At 39.2% G+C, this 21,140-nt stretch overlaps 1 protein-coding gene across 1 annotated transcript in view; it reads left to right on the plus strand.

The window, feature by feature from the left end:
• plcb3 (phospholipase C, beta 3 (phosphatidylinositol-specific)) overlaps positions 1–21,122 on the plus strand; it is a 40,256-nt gene extending 19,134 nt beyond the window's left edge. The window contains exons 3-22 of the mRNA XM_025057190.1: positions 9,257–9,325; positions 11,152–11,289; positions 11,890–11,969; positions 12,064–12,117; positions 12,307–12,379; positions 14,900–15,000; positions 15,149–15,315; positions 16,084–16,230; positions 16,891–17,048; positions 17,135–17,217; positions 17,326–17,398; positions 18,064–18,211; positions 18,377–18,478; positions 18,553–18,626; positions 18,725–18,821; positions 19,029–19,113; positions 19,307–19,431; positions 20,272–20,426; positions 20,519–20,680; positions 20,763–21,122. Coding sequence (XP_024912958.1) covers positions 9,257–9,325; positions 11,152–11,289; positions 11,890–11,969; positions 12,064–12,117; positions 12,307–12,379; positions 14,900–15,000; positions 15,149–15,315; positions 16,084–16,230; positions 16,891–17,048; positions 17,135–17,217; positions 17,326–17,398; positions 18,064–18,211; positions 18,377–18,478; positions 18,553–18,626; positions 18,725–18,821; positions 19,029–19,113; positions 19,307–19,431; positions 20,272–20,426; positions 20,519–20,680; positions 20,763–21,092 — 2,421 coding nt within the window. The 3' untranslated portion in view covers positions 21,093–21,122. The remainder of the gene's footprint in view (positions 1–9,256; positions 9,326–11,151; positions 11,290–11,889; positions 11,970–12,063; positions 12,118–12,306; positions 12,380–14,899; positions 15,001–15,148; positions 15,316–16,083; positions 16,231–16,890; positions 17,049–17,134; positions 17,218–17,325; positions 17,399–18,063; positions 18,212–18,376; positions 18,479–18,552; positions 18,627–18,724; positions 18,822–19,028; positions 19,114–19,306; positions 19,432–20,271; positions 20,427–20,518; positions 20,681–20,762) is intronic.
• Positions 21,123–21,140: the final 18 nt, after the last annotated feature.

The raw sequence follows: 21,140 nt of genomic DNA on the forward strand, positions 1-21,140 counted from the left end.
TAGTCCTGGTGAGACAGCCTTTTCCAGCTGCAGACTGAGTTACCATTGATTGGTTCTGACTGTCACAGACACTGAGGCCACGCTTCTCAATTTGTGTCTGTTAGTAAAACTGATCATCCTGATCACTTCCTTGTAAAAATTCACATTTTTCTCAATAATCTTTAATGCCGATAGTGAGCAAACAATCGTCACTTTCTTGTTGGAGAAAGACTAACAGTGACATGTAGCAGCAAACACACACTCTGAGGACATAGTAGATTTAAGCAGGCCAGGATTTTATGAGGGAGAATCTGTTTTCCTTGTGTCCCTGCTTCTCGGACTTTAGTTACTCCTTTAATGACCCATAAAAAGACAATAAAACATCGATGTTGGCGAATCGAGTTCAACTGAGCCATAATGCAGATGCCAGTCCCACGTTCACATTCTAAAGCCACGTGTCTATCACAACATATGCTTGTCCTCTCCTTCTGATCCAGCAGTGTGTCACTTCTTTGCCTTGGGGTCCAAGGAAATGAGGGGATTTTTACAGACGCTGATGGAGAGAACTGCAACAGGATAAACATTTGAAACTTAGTAAATACTAAGACTAAGTAAATACTGTAATGCTCAAATGAGCATCAATGGAATAGTCAGTTTTAAGAATGCATGAAACTTTGTCTAAAAGCATTTCATGAGGTTCTCTTATCAGACCTGCCTCAGGTGTGCTGAGCTTCTGGCACTACAGCTAATTCTTCTTCCACCCTCTGAATTTTAGACTTCTCCTTTGCTCTAGTCTTCTGCTGTGGTCTGAACCTGTCTCCTGTTAATCCACCTCCGTGTCGTTTGTCCTCTTTTCTCACCATCTCAGGGCAGCTGGTAGCTATCGTTAAAAAGAAGCAAATGTTTTTCTTCTTATATAAACTGCAGGATCACACTTCCTCCCTGGATGGTCTCCGTCGTCCGTTTGCCTTTTGCTCCAATATTTCACCGTCTCATCTTTCCTCACCTCTACCTCAGCCACACATCATCGTCTTTCTCCTTTTCTCAGCAATATGTCTCCCTGACACGGTCATTTCTCTCTGGAATTATTGCTCCTTCATTTCCTGCAGCAACACTTCTAATCTTCCTCGTTGCTTCTCTCACTGCGTGGGAAAGCAGGGAGGAAGTTAGTCAGACGAGGAGTTGGGGGTTCTGGGAAATTTCATTGCCTCTTCTTCCTCCCCCTTCCTCCTCCTACTCCTCAAATTCCAACTTTTCCCTCTATTACTTTGTGCCCTTTTGCTCGGCTCCTTCTCTCCCTAAAGGCGGCCAGGTCATGTAAACGGCATCTGCCTTTTGAGACACTTGCCCTGAGGGATGTCATTTAGCTCCAGTATAGACTCTAATTGTGTGGAAGTGACTTCACATACCTTGAACAGAATGGTTGATGGGACACATTTACACCAACCATAAACAACCACTTTACTCTCCTATGCTGGGGCTTTAACAAATACCCCGAGGGCGCTGCACATTGTCATTTCTTTCTATATGACATGAATAAATGGAGACGTAAGTAGTTTTCTCTTAATGAACTGAGTTCTTTAGGAGATAATATCCCTCATTCAAGAGTTATCAGCATAGCTAGTTGTAGTTTTTACATTGGCCAAATCTATGGTCAATTTAACCGTAACTGTTACTACAAACTACTACAAACTACAAAATACTAGGGTTTTTCCTCATGAAAGAATAGCAATAATCACAATAAATGTAATCTGTTGTCCAAAGGTAAAATTGGCATTCTAAATACTGACTTTCTAACTCAAAGAAATTATTTAGGGGCAATTGGTAAAAATTACTGTAAAATGTGAAGGTTAACAAAATAACCACACCAAATAAACAATATGCAACAAGTGCCAAATATTAGCACAATTACCTCGAAAGTGATGTGTGATTCTGATATTGGACCTAACTTGATTGTCTTTTCCAGTACATTGTAGACTAATAGTGATAACACAGTCCTTAGGTCTTTGACACTACTTCCTATCCATTATCATGGATATGAGGCACAGCAACCACATCCTACTGAAGTGGTATTGTGTGTGTGTGTGTGTGTGTGTGTGTGTGTGTGTGTGTAAGTGTGTGTGTGAAACAGGCCGGCTGAATTGTTACTGGATGGATTGTTGGCAGGTATAAGGAGAGATCTAATAGAGATTATTGTCCTGGCTTAAGTCAAACACCCAGGAGGTATTGACTTGGAAATGGGCTTTACATAATTCAAACGCACACGCACACACATACACACTCATTCCCTGATGCTAGAGGTCAGTCTTCCACACGCTCAAACACAGTAACACACACATCTAGGGAGGCCGTTGGCAGGGGAAGTTGAGGGTGTTAGTCGATAATCTGTCAGCTTCCTCCCTCTTTCTCCTCTCTCTGGTCGTCTTGGTCACATATCTTGTTTGCTGTTGACATTATGACATTATCTGTCTGCGCACACGACAGACATGCAAACACGGACACATGCACATCTGTGGACCAATGGTCTGAAATTTACTTCTTGTATAAAGAACTGAGAGACTCTTCATGGTATCGATCCTATTGTTTCAGCAGATGCTTCCTCAAAAATGACTGTACTACTTCATTGTGGGTGTGTATACTGACTCACATCCCATTCTTCTCAGTGTTTCACTTATCAACCCCTCAAATGTTATATTCCATAAAGTGAAGAGTTCTTTAGATAAAGATCATATGAACCACATGATGCCAGTGTTATTATTGCGTTGGGCCATGTTTAACTGTTCATAGAAATGTCATAAGATACAGTAAATCTGATCATTTTATTGTAAACACTGTTGTTCTTAACAATATTAGTCAGTCTACAGACACATGACAAGTGGATGAACGGTGGGATATTTGGGTATACAGTGTGGCAAATACATCAAATATATTTATTCATAATAATATTCACAAATTATTTATGGCTTTAAAGAATACTTTAATTGAGTTCATTTGTGTTCCTAACCTAACTGTTGACAACCTGTATGAATGTTTGTCTTACATTCCATTCCATCTATGCATTTAGCAGACACTTTTATCCAAAGCCACTTACAGAGGAGGATTAACACTATCAAGCATGTGGTTCTTCTGGAAATCAAACTCAAGACTCTCCGCTCTTTCAAGGCAGACATGCTAACCGCTACACTATGGAACCACCACATACACATTATACACCAGTTCTTTCCACAAGCTGTTAATTATGTGATTCTCCATGTAGTCATTGAATTCCATTTAGTCATTGTTGCACAACACCAAACAAGGAGCTTGTGCCTTGTGCTGGATAGTACATTTGAGTGTATACAATTTCTAGTTGTTTTTCATGTGTCATGTGTCAGTTTGTATAATAAACATTGTATTATTATTGACATCTAGGTTTTCATATTCAGTTATGATACTAGTTTGTTCACCTGCTGTCTGTCTGCTGTGAGCATCTGCACCAGCTGATCTGTTTGTGTTGGATTTTTCAGTGAGTTTCTTGATTACTGCCACTGTTTTGTTTTTTGTTTTTTTGACTGTGTGTATCTGCCTCCATCACACTGTTTTATTTTTATTTGAAACATTTGGTGTGGCTGTTAATGTCTCACATTTTATTGACGTACAACTTGTTTTGCCTTTTGCGTCTTTTGTTCACACTTGCAGTGATGGCATTTTTGAGTCATTATTCACCCCAGTGTAATTTCTCTCACATTGAGTGATTTCCTTTTTTGTCCTTTGTGCCAAAAGATTACACAGATTAAAGATCAGGCCGCATTAGTTTGTTAGCTAAATGGTTTAAATAGCATAATTCTAAGAAAAGCAAAACAAAGTGAGTATTAAACTGAAAGTTCAGTAGAAATTAGCTGTAAAAAGAGAGTGATGGAAGAGGACGGGGACGTGAAGGAAGAATGACATCAGACTGATACACAGGAAATGTTACAAGCTGACACAGGCAGTTACGGAGCCATCTAATAGTTCACAGGAGTTTGTCTCTGTCCCTTTCTGTTTTATAAACATCTTGCCAACGTCTTAATAAAACCATTTGAAGTGCTGTGTCGCTCAAGTCTACAAAGTCTCCTTTTAAAGTCTTCTGTCAAGACCCTGTCTCCTCTCCTCCTCTCCAGTCTAATCCCTCGATTATACGCAGATCTGGGCCACGTTTGGCAATAATACAGCACTGTTGATTTATAAAGCCTATAAAAAGTTTGTGAGCCCAAAGTGGTCCACATGGTCAAATGAAAAAGTGGTTCAAATATCTTTTAACATCTGTAGGCCATTTCTGGTAAATTTTAAGAGATCTTGTTATTGTGTAATCTGAATGTCACCTCAGATGTACCATATTTGGCCCACTTCTGATTTTAAGACTAATATTTGGCTGGTGTTTGACAGAGGTAAACCACAGGTTGGTTCCATCGTTGGCAAACTGAATGAACAGCCCAACTACTATTAGTTATTTATCGGCCACATTTCAGTTCCAATGTGCTGATATGGGCCACATCTGGACCACATCCATTCTGATATCTGGGTTCAAATCTATATTATTGCTTCTATAAGTCTATGCTACCATGTCTAGACCAGCCTTGCCCTGTTTTAACTCCGTTACTGCTTCAATGTGTCATACTCTTTCGTTTGTAGTTATGTCTATACTTATTATCTGCTGCTCCATCATACATTTTTCTAGTCATGTCTAAGCCTGTTATGTACAAGGCTAAGCGTTGTCGTGACCCCCTCTCCTCTAACAGTTTGGGTTGCGGCCATGTTCAGGGTGGTCTTGTAGGCTGCCCTGGAACATTGTTTTCATCCGTGATCCCCAGGATCAGTTTTCTAAATGCCGTCATCATGTGCCATTTGATTGGAGCCGTGATTGGCCATTTGAGACATATTTAGCCACGGTCATCGTTCAAACACACCAATAGGCACGTCACAGGAAAAGGAGCGGTGCTCACTTGATTGTTCAGTTGCCCTTTCATTTTTCTATAATCTTAAGAAAATGAATGGAGTGTGGAGTTGTAGTGGAAGAGGGAGGAAAAGGTGAGTTGAAAAGTCACTCCATTAAATGACGGAAGGAAAGGAAAGTGAACTCCTTGTTGTGACACACATCATTGCACAACGAAATGTGACCTTTGTTTTATAACATATCACCAAAGTAACAGTGGGCAGCTTTTTGAGTGCCCTGGGAGCAGTGTGTGGGGACAGAATGGTACCTAATCAAATTAACAATTACTAGAGTGTTGTTCACTGCTTGAATAAATATTAGAATGATTGTTCTTCTGGGACCAGAACTGTAACTGATAACTTTTGTTATCTGGAGAACAAGAAGTATTGAAGAAGTAGGATTTTAGACTCCTTAATGCCTCCTCACGTACACTCTTGATTCCTTTTTCTAGGTGGATGGTCACTTTATGATGCTATTTTTTTTTATGATCATATAAATATAATATAGCATATATATTTGAAAAAAAAAACTACACTCTGAGACAGATAACCTGTGGTGTTTGTGCCAACATAGTATATGAATATAAAAGTAAATGTTATGTAAAAGCAGAGTGATATCTATAGCTTCACTGATATCCAATAGTCTACGGTGAAAATAAGCAGATAAAGTACAGTGTTATGACCAGGGTTTGAATTGGGAGCAGCGTATTTTTCAAAGCGTTCAAGAGTTGGAATCCAGCAAAGCATGTACTGTAACCCTGCTATTCTCAGCTAAAATAACAGCCTCACTGCTTCATGTCTGCAGCTAACATGCCACAGGTTCACACAACAGAAGGCACATGAGTCTGCGTGCTGTGAAATGTACGAAACCATCAAAGTACATGAAGTTAGGGGGAGGTTTATGTGGCCACTGAAAAGCCTTGAGTTGAGGTGAATTACGGCACGGTGACTCATTTAGAGCAATAATGAGACTGCAGCAGCGGAGTCTGTAGTGATAAATGACGTGAGCTTTGAACCCAGAGATGAATGGTGGCCACAGCTGCCATGACTGGCTAAATATTACACACAGATACACAGGCGCTAACTGAGCAGAAGGCCTGAATATGTGAGGAATGTGCTCTAGGAGATGACTGTCCTTCACGCAGACACATTTACCACGCTTTGTAATGTGCAAAAACACACACATTTCAATTCATGCTGACACTTTTTCTCTCTAGTCACATGGCAAACACACATTTGGTTTGATAATGAATAATTGCTAATACATCTGATGTTCTCGGGTGAAGAAGGATTTCAAACACAGCTGCCCATTCGTGCCTTTAAATTACTGATAAGATGCTGCCCCCTGTTAGGTAAGACAGTTTTCAATTTTGATTTTCACAACCAGCAATTAAGAAAACATGTTAATCTACATGAAACAGTTATTGGGCCATTCGCCTATCCTGTGATGTAAATGCAGCAGCACACACTACAGCAGTGACCTGCACCCCGCCCCCCGAACACAAACAGTACTTTCACTTTCAGCACTTTTTTTTAGGAGTGGAGGAGGGAGCAGCTAATTAACCTGGGAACCTGGTTGAAAAGAAAGGGAAGTGTGTGTTCTCCCCAGTCATTGGAGAGGGGGGAGTGAATGACTTTGTCATTGTTTTCTTCCCTTCCAAACCCCAGCTTTAGACTCTTAAAATACTGTGGGAAACACTGAATATATGTATATGCAGTTTAGTTTATTTTTTTTAATATTCAGGCATATTATTTCATTGAACTAGCTCATGTTTCAAGGTGTTTTTGTTGTTACTCCTTTTCTCCTGAAGGCCACTACCCTTAAACAGTTTTAAACAAATTTATTTTGGACTAATCATACTACAGTTGTTGTCCCGGGTATACTACCAAATAGCTTTTGATTTAATTTGATTTAATATTTTAATATATATAGATTTATTTTTTCACTTTGTTTTTGTTTATTTTTTCTCAATTTATCATTCCATAAAGTATAAAGGTTCAATAAAAGCAAATTCCTAACTCAGTGAATAATCGTTTTGATTAATCATGATTTTAATATGAATCAAATCATCATAATTATCAGTTGCCATAATCAAACAGCAACATGTTGCACCAAATATTTGAATACTGATGATGAATAACATTGCCTTTTCATGGAGATATTTTCTTTAACCATGTGAACCTTGTACCTTAGCCTAACCCCACCCAATTTCTAACTTTAAGGTCTAAACTAAGTCTAGAAAAAAAGCTTTGACACGCCCCTGAAATACATGTACTCTTGTACACGCACACACACAGCTACACTCACACACACACACACCCTGTGTTGCTCAACAGGCTAGGATGTTTCACAAGTTAGGGCCTGCATGTTGAGGATTTGCCTCTGTGCTCATAACTTCAAGTTTGTTTGTGTGTGTTTATACTGTATGTGTGTGTCTGTTTTAAATGGCAAATTAGTGAAAAACATAACTGTTAGCCCCCTGCGACCCCTTCACCACACACATACGAAGACACACACAGTTGTCACAGTTGTACATAGTCTCTTTCAGGTGGTCTCCAAGGAGTCTCCATGGCGATAGTAGAATGAAACCATGGCCTGTGGGAGTGAAGTGTGTGTGTTTTTGTGTGTGTGCGGGTGTGCGCTTGTGAATATGTGTCCCACAGACCCAATAGCACTTTGTCCCCTGATGAAATAAGTAACTCTCCAAAGGCCAACCAGGGGACGGCATTTGAGACAGACTTTGATCCAGTTGGTCCAACATTTTTGACCTTTATTACACACAGCTAATCCCAGGAGAGGAGACGGCGGGCACAGTGATGACATCACAGTCTGTGTGAAATTACAATTAAAAGAAAGGAATACAGTCATTCCCAGTTAAGTTGAAGTAAGCAGCATTGTACTTCTTTTTTGAAAGTGAGACTATGCCACAGTCGAACTGACTGATACGGTCGAAGAAAAAAAGATGTGAAAATGAACCACTGTCTGACGGCAAATTGGAACGGAGGTGAAATTGTAATGAATTCCAGAGGTAAGACGCACAGAGACAGGGACAGTGTTAGGCGGCTCGGAGTGCAAATGAGGAGGTAAACAAATATTTACAGGGCATCATCCTCTGTGTTTATGACTTTATTTATGACCACACACTCTCCACCTCCTGTCCACTCCTGCCATTTTCTAAACCATCTCTGTCTCCACCAATACCACTTTTATTCTCCAGGATTTGTTTGTGGCATCGGCTTATTTGCATGATTGCGACATGTTGATACATATCTTTCTGCTGCATTATCAAAGTATACTACCCATGTTCTCTGTCTACAAAAGGTCTATAGTTCATGGGTTTGACAAAGAGACAGAAAAAAGGTTTCCTTCAGTGTTTCTGTATTATGTGTTTGTTTTTTTTTTAAACTAATGAAAAAGTGTGCGGTTCATAAGATGCATACATGAAAAAATACAAACTGTGAGAGTTAATTAATAAAAACATTATAAAGATACAATCTTTACAAATGTTTGCTACAGTAACATAATTAGATATAATACACATAAATATACGTAGTTGTTGCAATTTTGTTTTTGCAAATAATTTTTTATGACACTTCCAGTATCGTAACAACTGACCCACATTGGCATTCCCGAGTGTGAAAGCTAGGTTTAGGCCACTTGATATCAGATGTAGGCCACCAAACGCTATAAAGGAATGAATTGATCATATGTTGTGAGGCTGATTGTTGGCACAGTGTAATTTTATAGTCACGACAAAGTTTACTGTTCCAGCAACCTGTCTTCTAAATATGTCCTGATAAGTTATAATAATAGTGAGGATTCTGAGATTAGGATTAATGGGATGGAAAACTTCCAGTCATCTGCATGACAGGATCCCACATTAATATAATACGGTTATTAAGAGCAACAATATACAGGTCCAACACAATGATTTGCGGAATTGTCAAATTTTGTTGTTGTGACTGCCAAAGGCTGTCTAAATAATTTCATATTTAATTGATGAGTGAATTCTGTTCCCTTATTGTCTTGAATATTTGCATCTGCATGATGAAGACCCGATAGCTGCAGCAAAGGTATTGCATCTATGTTCATTAGCTAAAATCGTTTACAGCAGGGGACTCAAACTGACCTGCAGCCACCTTTGGTCCACAAACTGCCCATGTGTGGCCCGCAACTAGATGTCAGTATAATGTAATTTCACCCTCTGCTGATTTTGACCCCGTGGTTTACAGTGTCACCACATAAAAAAACATAAATAAAACAAAAAAGGTCTGAAATTCTGTTGGCTGATGATATCTATTATATTTTCTGTTTTCTGTTTTTTAGGAGGTGGAGACTTTGGACATCAGCACCATCAGGGATACCAGGACTGGGAAGTACGCCAAGCAACCAAAGGTTTGTACTGTGTTTGCAGTTCATTGGTGTACATGAGCAATAAATGCTGCGGCCTGCTGCTGTTGATGTCTCCAGAGCCGTGCCGATGTAACGTTCAAGTGTAACTGTCAAAACAACCTGTGTGCCTGGAGGTGTACGTGTGTGTTTTTGTGCTTTCCCCCGCTTTTCAGCTGATGGTACTGAGATGACAGCGCTCTTATGAGCCTGCTGACAGATGGACTGTCAGACAGGAAGTGATATAACAGGCAACTGTTGGCAAGGAAGTCATTGTGTAAGAATGAAACGGTCTGAACAGACTCTAATGTGGCTGCGATTGCTGGTGAACACTGCAGATGAGGAGTTTCCTGAACAGGGTTTTTGTTTCTGGTCCTGATCCAAGACCTTTAGTGTTGAATATCAGCTGATGTGAATATTTGGATATGAAGATCTGCAGTTCACTTAAGGTTGGCTGGTCAGGCTGAGAACTATATTGTTGATTTTTTTTTAATGTTTTGTTATTATTACTGCAGTGTTTTCTTCAAAAATGTACTAAATATAAGATGTTCAGTATGGTAACCAAAATATTTTTTTTTGTTCATTTATTTTCATTTTAAATCAACACCTTTACAACCAGAGTGACCATAAAAAAAGTTCATATTACTTAAAATAAATAAATATGAACTTCATATGAATCAATTTCCATCACAGTTACTGACAAATATGTTACAGTAATGTCCCCATTATTATTATTATTATTACATTTCAGCAAATCATCACTTGTATATATTTAAACCAGGAGCCACAGTCAACCCCTGGGTCACACCAGATTCCTGAACAGACGTAGGATCTTAGGAAAGTAACAAGTAGATGTAAATGATAACTTAATTTTCCCAAGACAAAAAAAAAGGGTTCCTGTGAGGAAAAACGTGCGGGCAACACTAACATTAAACCTTGATATCAAGTGACCCACGGGCCACAGCTTTGGGACCCCTGAATTAAATAATATTGTTCTTTCATTAAATGCAGGTGATGGTCTTTGTCAACTGCCCTACAAAATCAAAACGTCCCAGATGAAAATCTCTGATGTCAATCTCATCTTACTTGACAGATGTTATTTCAACAAAATAAAAAAAATCCCTTGGATCTACATGAGTTCTGCTGAAATAGTGGCAAACATAAGAATCCTGCTCTTATTTTGAACCAGACTTATTTTGTCAGTCATTAGAGTAAATTGGTGGTTCCATGGCGTACACTGTTCTGGCGGTCATCCATGTTCATTTGTCTAATTGAGACAGAGCGTGTTTGTTCAAGTCTGTGGCAGAAACATGGACTAAAAAAAGGAAGAGAGAGTCGTTTGGTTAATTAGATCAGCGCTCAGTACATGCATCAGATTTACTGTCCTCAGGAGACGGAGAGGACATCGGAAGTGGGCGATCGTGTACACAAATCTAACAAGTGTGTTTTCGTGTTTGCATACACACGACAACAGCCGAGGCTGTTGTATTGGTTTGGTTTAGGGCTGTACTCTCACACACAAAAAAATCATTTTCTACATGAAAAAATATTCAAATAGAAATTACACTAGAACCCTTATAAACTTGACATATCACTGAAATAAATTCTATATTTATCTATATTTGGTTAAGTATTTGATTAAAAAAAAAGTCAAATACAGAAAAAACATTTATTTTCCAGCATGCAATGCAACACCTGCTCTGTCCTACGATTAACAAGGATTCAATGATTAATAAATCAACAGTGTTTGTATACTGTATACTGTGTATTACTACAGTCTGTATATTGACTACAGTCTTGGTGTCTGCTCTGTGTCTCATTGTTTGTGTCAGGACTCAAAGCTGCGAGAGGTGCTGGGATTTGGTAAAGGTGACAATGGAGAAGGGAAGCTGGTTACTGTCGTCCATGGCAGTGACCTGGTCAACATCTCCTTCCTCAACTTCCAGGCCATGCAGGAAGATACGGCCAAGGTAACCATGGAAACCGCCAACATCTAATCCACTTAAATAATACTTTTTGTATAAACTGTAAATAATGTAAGCTGTAGCTTTTGGTTATAGAAAAAATAGTCTTTAAAAATCTTTAGTTAAAAGTATTTTGGTCTCATTAACGTCACTATGGAACATTACGACATCATTTGGAAGAAGTTTATAAAGTTGATAAAACATTGCATGGACCGTTGTGCATATGTGAGCCCCACATGTGGCTGTATTTAGACGTCTCAGCTGTCAGTCAGACTCTGCCGCTGTTCTGTGCAGCGTTCGTCTGCACCCTGTTGGTTATGTCCACTTCTTCTACACAGTCCACAGTGTTTCCATATACTGTATACCCACTCTTCCTGCTTCCTCTCCTTCACAGTTGACTTTGTTTTTCTCAGGCTCATGAGTCTTACTACAACATCACTATGTTGAGCTTGAGGCAAGGATGTTTAGGTGTGTGTGTAAAGGAATATTTTCATGTGTGTGTATGTGTGTGTGTGGTATATTGTATATAGAAGCTGTCTGACACCAGCTGCACAGTCGGACCACTCTGTTTTAACCCCGTCCATGTATGCACATGTGTTTTCCCAGATTTGGACGGATGAACTCTTCACCTTGGCCACAAACATACTTTCCCAGAATGCATCGCGCAACACCTTCCTCCTCAAAGCGTAAGATGTTTGTGTGTCCTCTCCTGACACGAGGCAGCTGCTGATTTTGGATCCATTTTTAAATGCCTTCTCTGTGTTGTCATTGCTGCTACAGGTACACCAAGTTAAAGCTGCAGGTGAATCAGGATGGAAAGATTCCTGTCAAGAAGTGAGAAAACCCACTGAATCATGATACATTTTTTTTCTCACTTTTTTCAGATCCTTTCACTTACTCCTGACTTTATCTTTTTCAACCTCATGAAGGTTTTTTTTTTCTTGAGTCCTGATTGAAAGTAGCTGGACAATTGTAGAAAGTGTCATCTCTTTAAAACTCCCCCTCTCTCTGATTGTCTTGCAGCATTCTCAAGATGTTCTCAGATAAAAAGAGAGTGGAGACGGCACTGGAGCAGTGTGGCCTGGTCAACAACAGGGTGAGAATCAGAGACAATTACTGACCGCAAGTCACTTAACAAGTGTGTGTGTGTATGTGTGTGTGTGCTGATTCATGCATCTAAAAAGAGTTAAAAAGCTTGGGCTCTGATGAGCCCGCAGCATGTATGCGAAACTGATGTCCAAGTATGAAAACTGATGTCCTTAAATGATAAAAATGACACATACACCATTGCTTTTCTCTATGGTCAATACAGTTTAGCAGTGGTGACCTCTGAGTCCATTCTGATCGACTGGTGAAAGAATGAAAGAACATTTACCGTTATCCAACATATATTGTACATTTACGTATATTCAGTTTATATAATTAATTATATATTTGACATTTGTAATCTAGGTAAATCTTCCTGGTTATTTTAATGGTTGGTGGTTTGAGGTTTTTATTTATTCCTTAAAATTATACCAACTATTCCTAATTTTTAAAGAAAAGGATCAGTGACTATAATATGTGAAAATATAGTGCAAAATATTTTAAACAACACAGTCTGGAATCACTATATACTAATTTATGTAATGCAATGAGATTAGTACCTTCCAGTGGACTCACCACCCGCAGGAAGGTTTGGTACGGTGCAATGTGATTTGGGTGGCGACTGCTGCCCCCGCGACCCGGTAACGGATAAGCGGATGAAAATGGATGGATGGATGGATGAGATTAGTTATACTGCCACCCATTGATGCTCCACACAGTCTAAGTAGGGTTCATCTCAGGTGTGATTGTTCCGACACCATTATTTGTCCCTCTCTCCTTTTGCCCAGAGCATTTGAGTCTTTTATTGTGAAGCAGGAAGTGCTGCATTTTATTGGACTACATTGGTTTTTACCCCAGAGATTGTCATAACACTGCAAGAAACTGGCAGTTTTGAACCCCTCATATTGAACCCGAAGGCTGAATATCTCTCAATATCTATTTTTGGCAGAAAACCTGCAGCACAGAATTGCTCAGATGTCCATCCCTAGTGAATAGACTTCTGAGTACTTGCTGCATCTCACTATCTGCTCCAAAGTCTGACCTGCACAGATCTTGTCACACCACTGTGAATTCTTTTAGTGAAATATATGTTGTAAAATCCATGTCCACTAATTTTGCAAAACATTGCTCTTGGATTTGCATCTGCATTTTTTTTTACTGGACATTGTATTAACCCTTTGGCCTTCTTAGTAATATTTACGTGGTTGCACTGAAATGTGATTATCACATTTATCTGATCTGTTTAATACCAGTGGTTTCATCAAAAGTGACACCCAGCAAACTTTAAAAAAAAATTCAGAATCCTGTTTGCACAATTAACTGGTGTAAATCTGCATCAAGATATTAGAGATTTGAAATAATTTGATTTAAATTCAATGGTAACGATGTTTTTATTTTACACAGCATGTATTTGAAAATGTTTCTATTTTGAGGTGTGATAGGGAAAAAAACATACATTTTACAGTCTGCAGGGGAAATATTTACACCTGCGGGACTGTGTTCGTAGGTTGTGGGTCGGATGAGGTGAAACAAGGTTTCCTGTGTCTCTATCACTCACTGCAATCTTGTACAAAATCAGTCTGGAGTCACAAGACATTTCCTTTTGAATAAAGAGATCCGATTGTGCAAACTCAGCTCTCTCTGTCTCTCTCTCTCTGTCGCTCTCTCTGTCTCTCTCTCTCTGTCTCTCTCTCGCTCTCTCCCGCTCTTTCTATGTAGTGTTGGAAGTAGTTTGAATCTACTGCCACCTGCTGTTTGTGCAGCATAGTTATAGTTTTGTTTGTGTTTTTATATACTTTGTTATAGTTTTTGACTATGACTTAGATAAAGTATATTAACTAGGAACTTTCCTGGGCATCCAAAAATAGGTACAAAGGAACACCAAGGGTTTCAGTTTTTTTTTTTTATTTTAATTTTTTAAAGATTTGGTTGAATGACGCTCTAACACTTGGTACAAACAAAGAAAGTTGTTCTTAGTTAACACAAGTTTGACAAATTGTAAATAATAAATATCGATATCTAAAAAAAATCAAGAACTAAACTCTTTTATAATATATTGTAATAAAACAGGTGAAACTACGTTGGAATCACTTTTTCGAGATAAACCTCTGCAGGTTGGCAACACAACAGTGGAACCACAAAATCCAGTTTAAATAAAAATTCATTCTAAAATGAATAAACTTAAATTAGACATACAGAAATACAGAGGTTATACTGTAAATACCTATAATGCAACAAAACAATATAAACCAAAAATGTAGACATATAAAGACAAAAATCATGTAGCGGTTTAATTCAAGAACTGAAATAATAAAAAACGTAATATGGCAAAACCTCAAAAGCAACATTTCTGTTCTGATGAAGGAAAAGAATGCAGTTTAAAAAAAAAGAAGATGTCTTTGATTTCAGCTGTGGTCCCAGCATACCTTAGATTTTTTTATAATAAAGTTTTCATTGTCTTCTACTTTTCTAAAGTTTTTTTCCTCTGTATTTTTTTACACATTCTTCTGTGTTCCCTCTTTCTCTGCAGACAGAGGGAATTAAGCCAGACGATTTCACGTGGGAGGCCTTCCAGAAGTTTCTAGACAGCTTGTGCCTGCGGCCTGAGATACAAAGCATCTTAGAAGAAATGTAAGTGACACACACAAATAGATTCACTGCCATTTTCTATTTCTGTGAACTCCCTTTGTTCTGAGTCTTTTCCTGACGACTGTGATGAGTGATTTAGTTTGTTTATTGGTTGCCTTCGATGTTTCTTCATTTATTATTTCCGCTCCAGTGGCTCCAAGAGGAAACCGTTCATCTCTCTGGACCAGCTGATGGACTTCATCAACCGCAGGCAGCGAGACTCCAGGCTGAACGAGGTGCTGTACCCCCCGCTGAAAAGAGAGCAGGTCCGACAGATCATGGAGAAATATGAGACCAACACCAGTCAGCTGGAGCGAGGTTGGTAACTGTCTGTGTGTTTATGTCATTTTCACGGTATTTTTATCGTTCTCTTCACATTTTTATTCATTTCTGAGCTGAAAACCAGAGCGCTTCAGAACATTTGGGTTCAATTAGAGTCGGCATGGAAAGGTTTCTGGCTTCCCTCCTTTTTATTGTGACATTGTGTTGTTGTACTCGCTTGTAGGTTGTGTCTGTTTGTCTTCAAGTGAGGTTTGTCTGCAGCAGCAGTGTTTTGTTTTTTTTTAATACTCCCAGTTTTACAGTTTCACCACAGTAAAATGGAGGCCAGGCTGCTCATCATTGAAAACCCTGAACACTGGGCCAACAAAGACTGTTTCCACTTTACATCTGATGTTATGGATGCACGCTGGGGAAATCATCCACATGTGTCCTCTGTGGATGTGTGGGGGAAATTCAGGAACAAATGGAGCCATTGCTACCGAAGGCAGCTCTCTCTCTGTTAAACCCAAGCGTGAAAGACGATCCACAGCATCCAGATGTAACCTGGAGCTGTCCTCGGAATCTGTTTTTTGTTTGTCCAGAACACAAAATCCATTTTCCGTAAAGGCCGGTGTTCCCCTAGAACAGATGACGTCAATTTGTTCTTCTGTTTTCCAGTTCTTGCCCTTCAAATCAAATCAGTCGCTCAGCGTAGCATGAGCAGATGTACACTGGTCAGTGCAGTTAAACCAACTGTCAAAAGCAATCTGGGCTTTGAAAATTAAAATATCAGGACTCTGTTTTCTCTCTCTGTGTGTCCTACAGACCAGATCAGTTTACAGGCATTCAGTCGGTACATGGGAGGAGAGGAAAACAGTATCGTGCCTCCAGAGAGGCTGGACATCATCGACGATATGAACCAACCGCTGTCTCACTACTTCATCAACTCCTCACACAACACATACCTCACAGGTAACAGAGCAGCACATGTGACGGTTGATACAAATGTACAGTAAGAGTTTTCAAATCTGATAACACTGGTCTGGTCATTTTAATGACTCGATAGAATAATCAAGGAGTTTCCAACGGCTCCACCCTTGGCCTGCTCCTGCTTTCTATTTACATGCTACATCTAACTTAAATTGGAATAATAATGAAGCTTACAGCTAAATAAGAAAAAAATTGTATTAATTCTCTTTGGTTCACCGTCATCTTTTAAAGTTTCCCCAGAGCCAAAGAGGGGAAAAAGCCTTGTCTACACTGACAAATGATTATATTACAAATTTTTATTATTATTATTTTTTTTCCACTTAAAGACCTTTTTTAGACATTTAGTTTTTATGCTTCAAAAACTGATCAGAAAAATGCTATAAGCTGTTCAGCATTTAGATAAAATCACAGAAACCACAGTAACCCTTTATCTTAGTGTCTCTTATTATTTCTGCTTCTTGATGTTTGGTGAAGTGCTACTTTTCCAAATAATTTATGGATAAACGAAGCTGAACATTTTTGGACCAGGACCCTTACAGGAGTTCCCTGACTCCAAAACCTCCAGCTCTGTTCCTTGTTTTTCTAGTATTCTTGATCGTACCTAATTCATTATAAATGAATGCCCTCTTCTGTGTTTTGCAGTGGGCCAGCTGACTGGTCTGTCTTCAGTAGAGATGTACAGACAGGTTCTTCTGACTGGCTGCCGCTGTGTGGAGCTGGACTGCTGGAAGGGCCGGCCGCAAGATGAGGAGCCCTACATTACCCACGGCTTCACCATGACCACTGAGATCCCCTTCAAGGTTGGTGCTTTGAACATTCCAAAACACTGCCTTAGACTTCTTTGTTGTTTGTTTCAAATATTAAAAGCCCCTCTCTCTTATTGCAGGAGGTGATTGAGGCCATTGCAGAGAGTGCCTTCAAGACCTCGCCATACCCCGTCATCCTTTCCTTTGAAAACCACGTTGATTCGTAAGTCACCTTAGAATGTGTTCTTCAGACTTTGATTTCATTGTCAGATCAGGTACAACTTTTTGTTACTCTTTTTCACTGTAAATCAAATGTATCTCATCTTGTCAGAGCCAAGCAGCAGGCCAAGATGGCGGAGTACTGCAGGACTATACTTCTCCTTGATCCACTGGAACAATCTTCGGTACGATGGTTTTTTCAGGAAGCTTTGATGTGTAGGTTACTACACATGTACTTGGTGACAATTGTTTATTCTTTTACTCCAGCATTGATTGTCCCATGTTTGATGATCTAACTGGAGCTGCTACTCCAAAAGAAGACAAAAAAAAATACATGTAACTATATAAAGACTACAGTAGTGGAAACATAGGAGCACACAACTGTAATACTTTCAACAGCACAGATTACTGAAAAGAATGACAACCATTAAAACCAGATCCCCGTGAGAATCTATGAATCTGTGCTCACTCTGTCCTTTTCATGAGTCATGTTCTGTAAGGTGAAAGGTGAAAACATTTCACTTTAAAATCTGTCAGACTCAGCTAGATTTATGTAGAACATTTTCTGGCCCCTTGACTCCTGTGACTCCAGTGCATTAAGTTTCGATAATATGTGGTTTCTGCTCCTCTACTGTGACCTTGTTCTCAGGGTCTCATGATATTCTTAGTTCAGACATGTATATATTTTCTTTCATTTTAAAGATTTTTTTTTTAAACATCTAATCTGATATCTTAATATAAAGGGGAAAAAAATGAAGATGAGAATGTTTTCATCTTTTTCTGTTCATGGCCCACATCAGGTATGCTTCTGTCAAAGATGTTTTGTTTTTTTTCTTCTACATGGCTGTAGCTGGTCCCAGGCCAGCCCCTGCCCACACCACAAGAGATGCTTGGGAAGATTCTCATAAAAAACAAGAAAAAGCACCACCACCACCGACCGTGCAGCAGCGGCAGCATACGGCGCAGAGAGCTGGAGGAGCAGTCGTCTCCTAACAATGGTAAGCAGTCATACTAGCAGTGCAAGAATGTCTGTTTATTTATATATATATATATACAGTATATACATATATATACAGTATATACATATATATACATATATATAAACCTGCCTGTTTTTGTACTGACTGCAGATTAAAGGAAACATTATGATGTATTTGTTGTAGAGTGTCCTTTGACGGAGGGCGAAGGAGGACATGTCATGTCCAACGGGGAGGAGAAGCTGGCAGAGAGGATGGTCAAAGACTTGGAGCCACGCAAGTCCATTGGTGGGTCACTGTGAAAATAGTTGAACACATGTCGATGGTTAAGTTTTAACTTGTTTGTGGAACTCTGTATCCAGGAGGTGAGGGAGAAAGTGAGGAGGACGAGGAGGACGAAGCGGTGACGGAGCTCAAAAAGCCAAACACTGATGAGGTAACGGCTGTCGGGAACAGCTGACACTGCTAATGGTATGGCATGACTGACTGAGTGAGCTGGTTGACAGATGTGTGGTGTGTGCTGCACTCCTACAGGGCACAGCCAGCAGTGAGGTAAATGCCACGGAGGAGATGTCAACCCTGGTCAACTACATCGAGCCTGTCAAATTCAAGAGTTTTGAAGTTGCAAGCAGTAAGTGATTAAAAGAAATTATACACGTTTAAGTTTTCTGTGCTGTTCTATGCCTGTGTAAACTTAGTAATTGTTATAAGTTTTCTGTGCTGTTCTTTGCCTGTGTAAACTTAGTAATTGTTATAATTAGTGGTGTCAAAATAGATAAAGTACACAAATCAGGGGATTTAATTTATTGTTTTTATTTACTTTTTCCCCGTCCACCAGAGAGGAAGAAGTACTTTGAAATGTCGTCGTTTGTAGAAACCAAAGGCATGGACATTCTGAAGAGCTCGCCAACAGCGTTTGTTGAGTATCCTTGGAGAACGAACCAGTGCCAACAATTTTATTTCTCTGTTATCTATTAAATCTATCAAATACATATGTGGATCTGTTCTTGTCTGATCTCTGACTAAAAAAAAACCCCAAAAAAACAGGCTTCAGAAAGTGTGGCCACCCACTCTATACTGTGCGTCATAACACATTCCTTGATAGTACTTGTCCAGGTACAACAAGAACCAACTCAGCAGAATTTATCCCAAAGGCACGAGGGTGGACAGCTCCAACTACATGCCCCAACTCTTCTGGAACGTCGGATGCCAAATGGTCGCACTAAACTTCCAGACCCTCGGTTGGTCCGCAACATTTTTTGTCAGACAAAACAGCCTAAGAATTGAAAAAAATATATTTTTTTTTAATATTGCTGGAACAGAAAGACAAAGGACAGCAGGTTGATGTGTGATTCAAGTTTGTTTTATCTATTTGTCTATTTTTATAATCTATATTATGGCACTATTCATGTGTAAATCCACAGCTTAATTTTAATATATTGAGTATTAATAAGTATATATGTATATATAGATCAGTGGTTCTTAAGTATTTGCAGTCACGCTCCCCCTTGGGGACAGAAATGTTTTTGACCCACACCCCCGCGAATAGAAATACTATTGAGAACCTGATTACATGTTGTTGTTATCAACATGTTTTTATCTGTACAAACCACACCATTATTTAAAGTTGCAATATTGTGAAGGAGTGTGAATATTAAAGTATCATAAACACACAGGTTCATTTATTTACTGAGCTCACTGGGTAAATAATTGTCACACAAGAGGTGAAAAGGGTAGTTGAACCCAATGCTGTTTCCTCCAGGATTTTACAACTATCAGCTGATAAATAGATCTGTTTCAGCAGGGCTCCATTTGCCACATCAATATTTAATAAGTTTAAATAAAGCTGTGGACTTACTTCCAGGAACCATAAGTGAGATCTTTAAAACACCAAGTCTGGCCTTCTAAAAGGTGGCAGATGCTAATGTGAATCCTCCGTCTCCTAAATAACTGAACCTTCTAATAGGTCGGCTTTAAGTACTCACTCTTACTCCTCACTCCCTTTTTTAAAACATCTGTTTCTCAATTCTCTTTTGCTTTTTTGCTTCCCTTTTATTTGAACTCCACTTTGTCTGTGGCAGACCTTCCGATGCAGCTAAACATGGGTGTGTTTGAGTACAACGGTCACAGTGGCTACCTCCTGAAACCAGAGTTCATGAGAAGGACGGACAAACAGTTTGACCCTTTTACTGAGAACATAGTGGACGGGATTGTGGCCAACACGGTCAAAATAAAGGTCAGTACATGTAGAGTGAGAGTCATACGATGGTAGGAGTTGACGACGTGTTGACCAGGTTTAACTTGTTTTCACTCTTTTTTGTCCATCAGATCATTTCAGGTCAGTTCCTGACAGACAAAAAAGTGGGTGTGTACGTGGAAGTGGACACATTTGGACTGCCTGCGGACACAAAGAGGAAGTACAGAACCAAAACCTCCAATGGAAACTCACTGGACCCATTGTGGGATGATGAGACATTTGTTTTTAATAAGGTCACCTTTTTTTCCCCCCACAGTCTTTCTAATCCTAAACTGTGTCCTTTATTTATACTCACTCCAGTGTCTCTGTGTCTAGGTGGTTCTCCCAACACTGGCCTCTCTGAGGATAGCAGTGTTTGAAGAAAATGGCAAGTTTATTGGCCACCGCATCCTCCCAGTGTCAGCCATCAGACCTGGTCAGTCACAACACACGCTTTATTATTCACAGATTTTTAAAACTACAGAAATGTTTTTTGAACCAGTTGTGTTGGTATTTTATTTATATATATGTATATATATATATTTTTTCTTGATAGTAAGGCATGATTTTGGTGATATTTTCAAATATTCAGATAAAATATTTTTGCAGTTTTTAGCACAAATTATTCACTTGGCAGCATGTTATGGGCTATGGACATGCATTTAGAGGCATTTCTGGAACTTTTGATTTTTTGCATTTTTTCGTGATGGTAAG

The sequence above is a fragment of the Cynoglossus semilaevis genome, chromosome 1, assembly GCF_000523025.1.
Source record: "Cynoglossus semilaevis isolate Cse_v1.0 chromosome 1, Cse_v1.0, whole genome shotgun sequence".
Lineage (NCBI taxonomy): Eukaryota > Metazoa > Chordata > Actinopteri > Pleuronectiformes > Cynoglossidae > Cynoglossus > Cynoglossus semilaevis.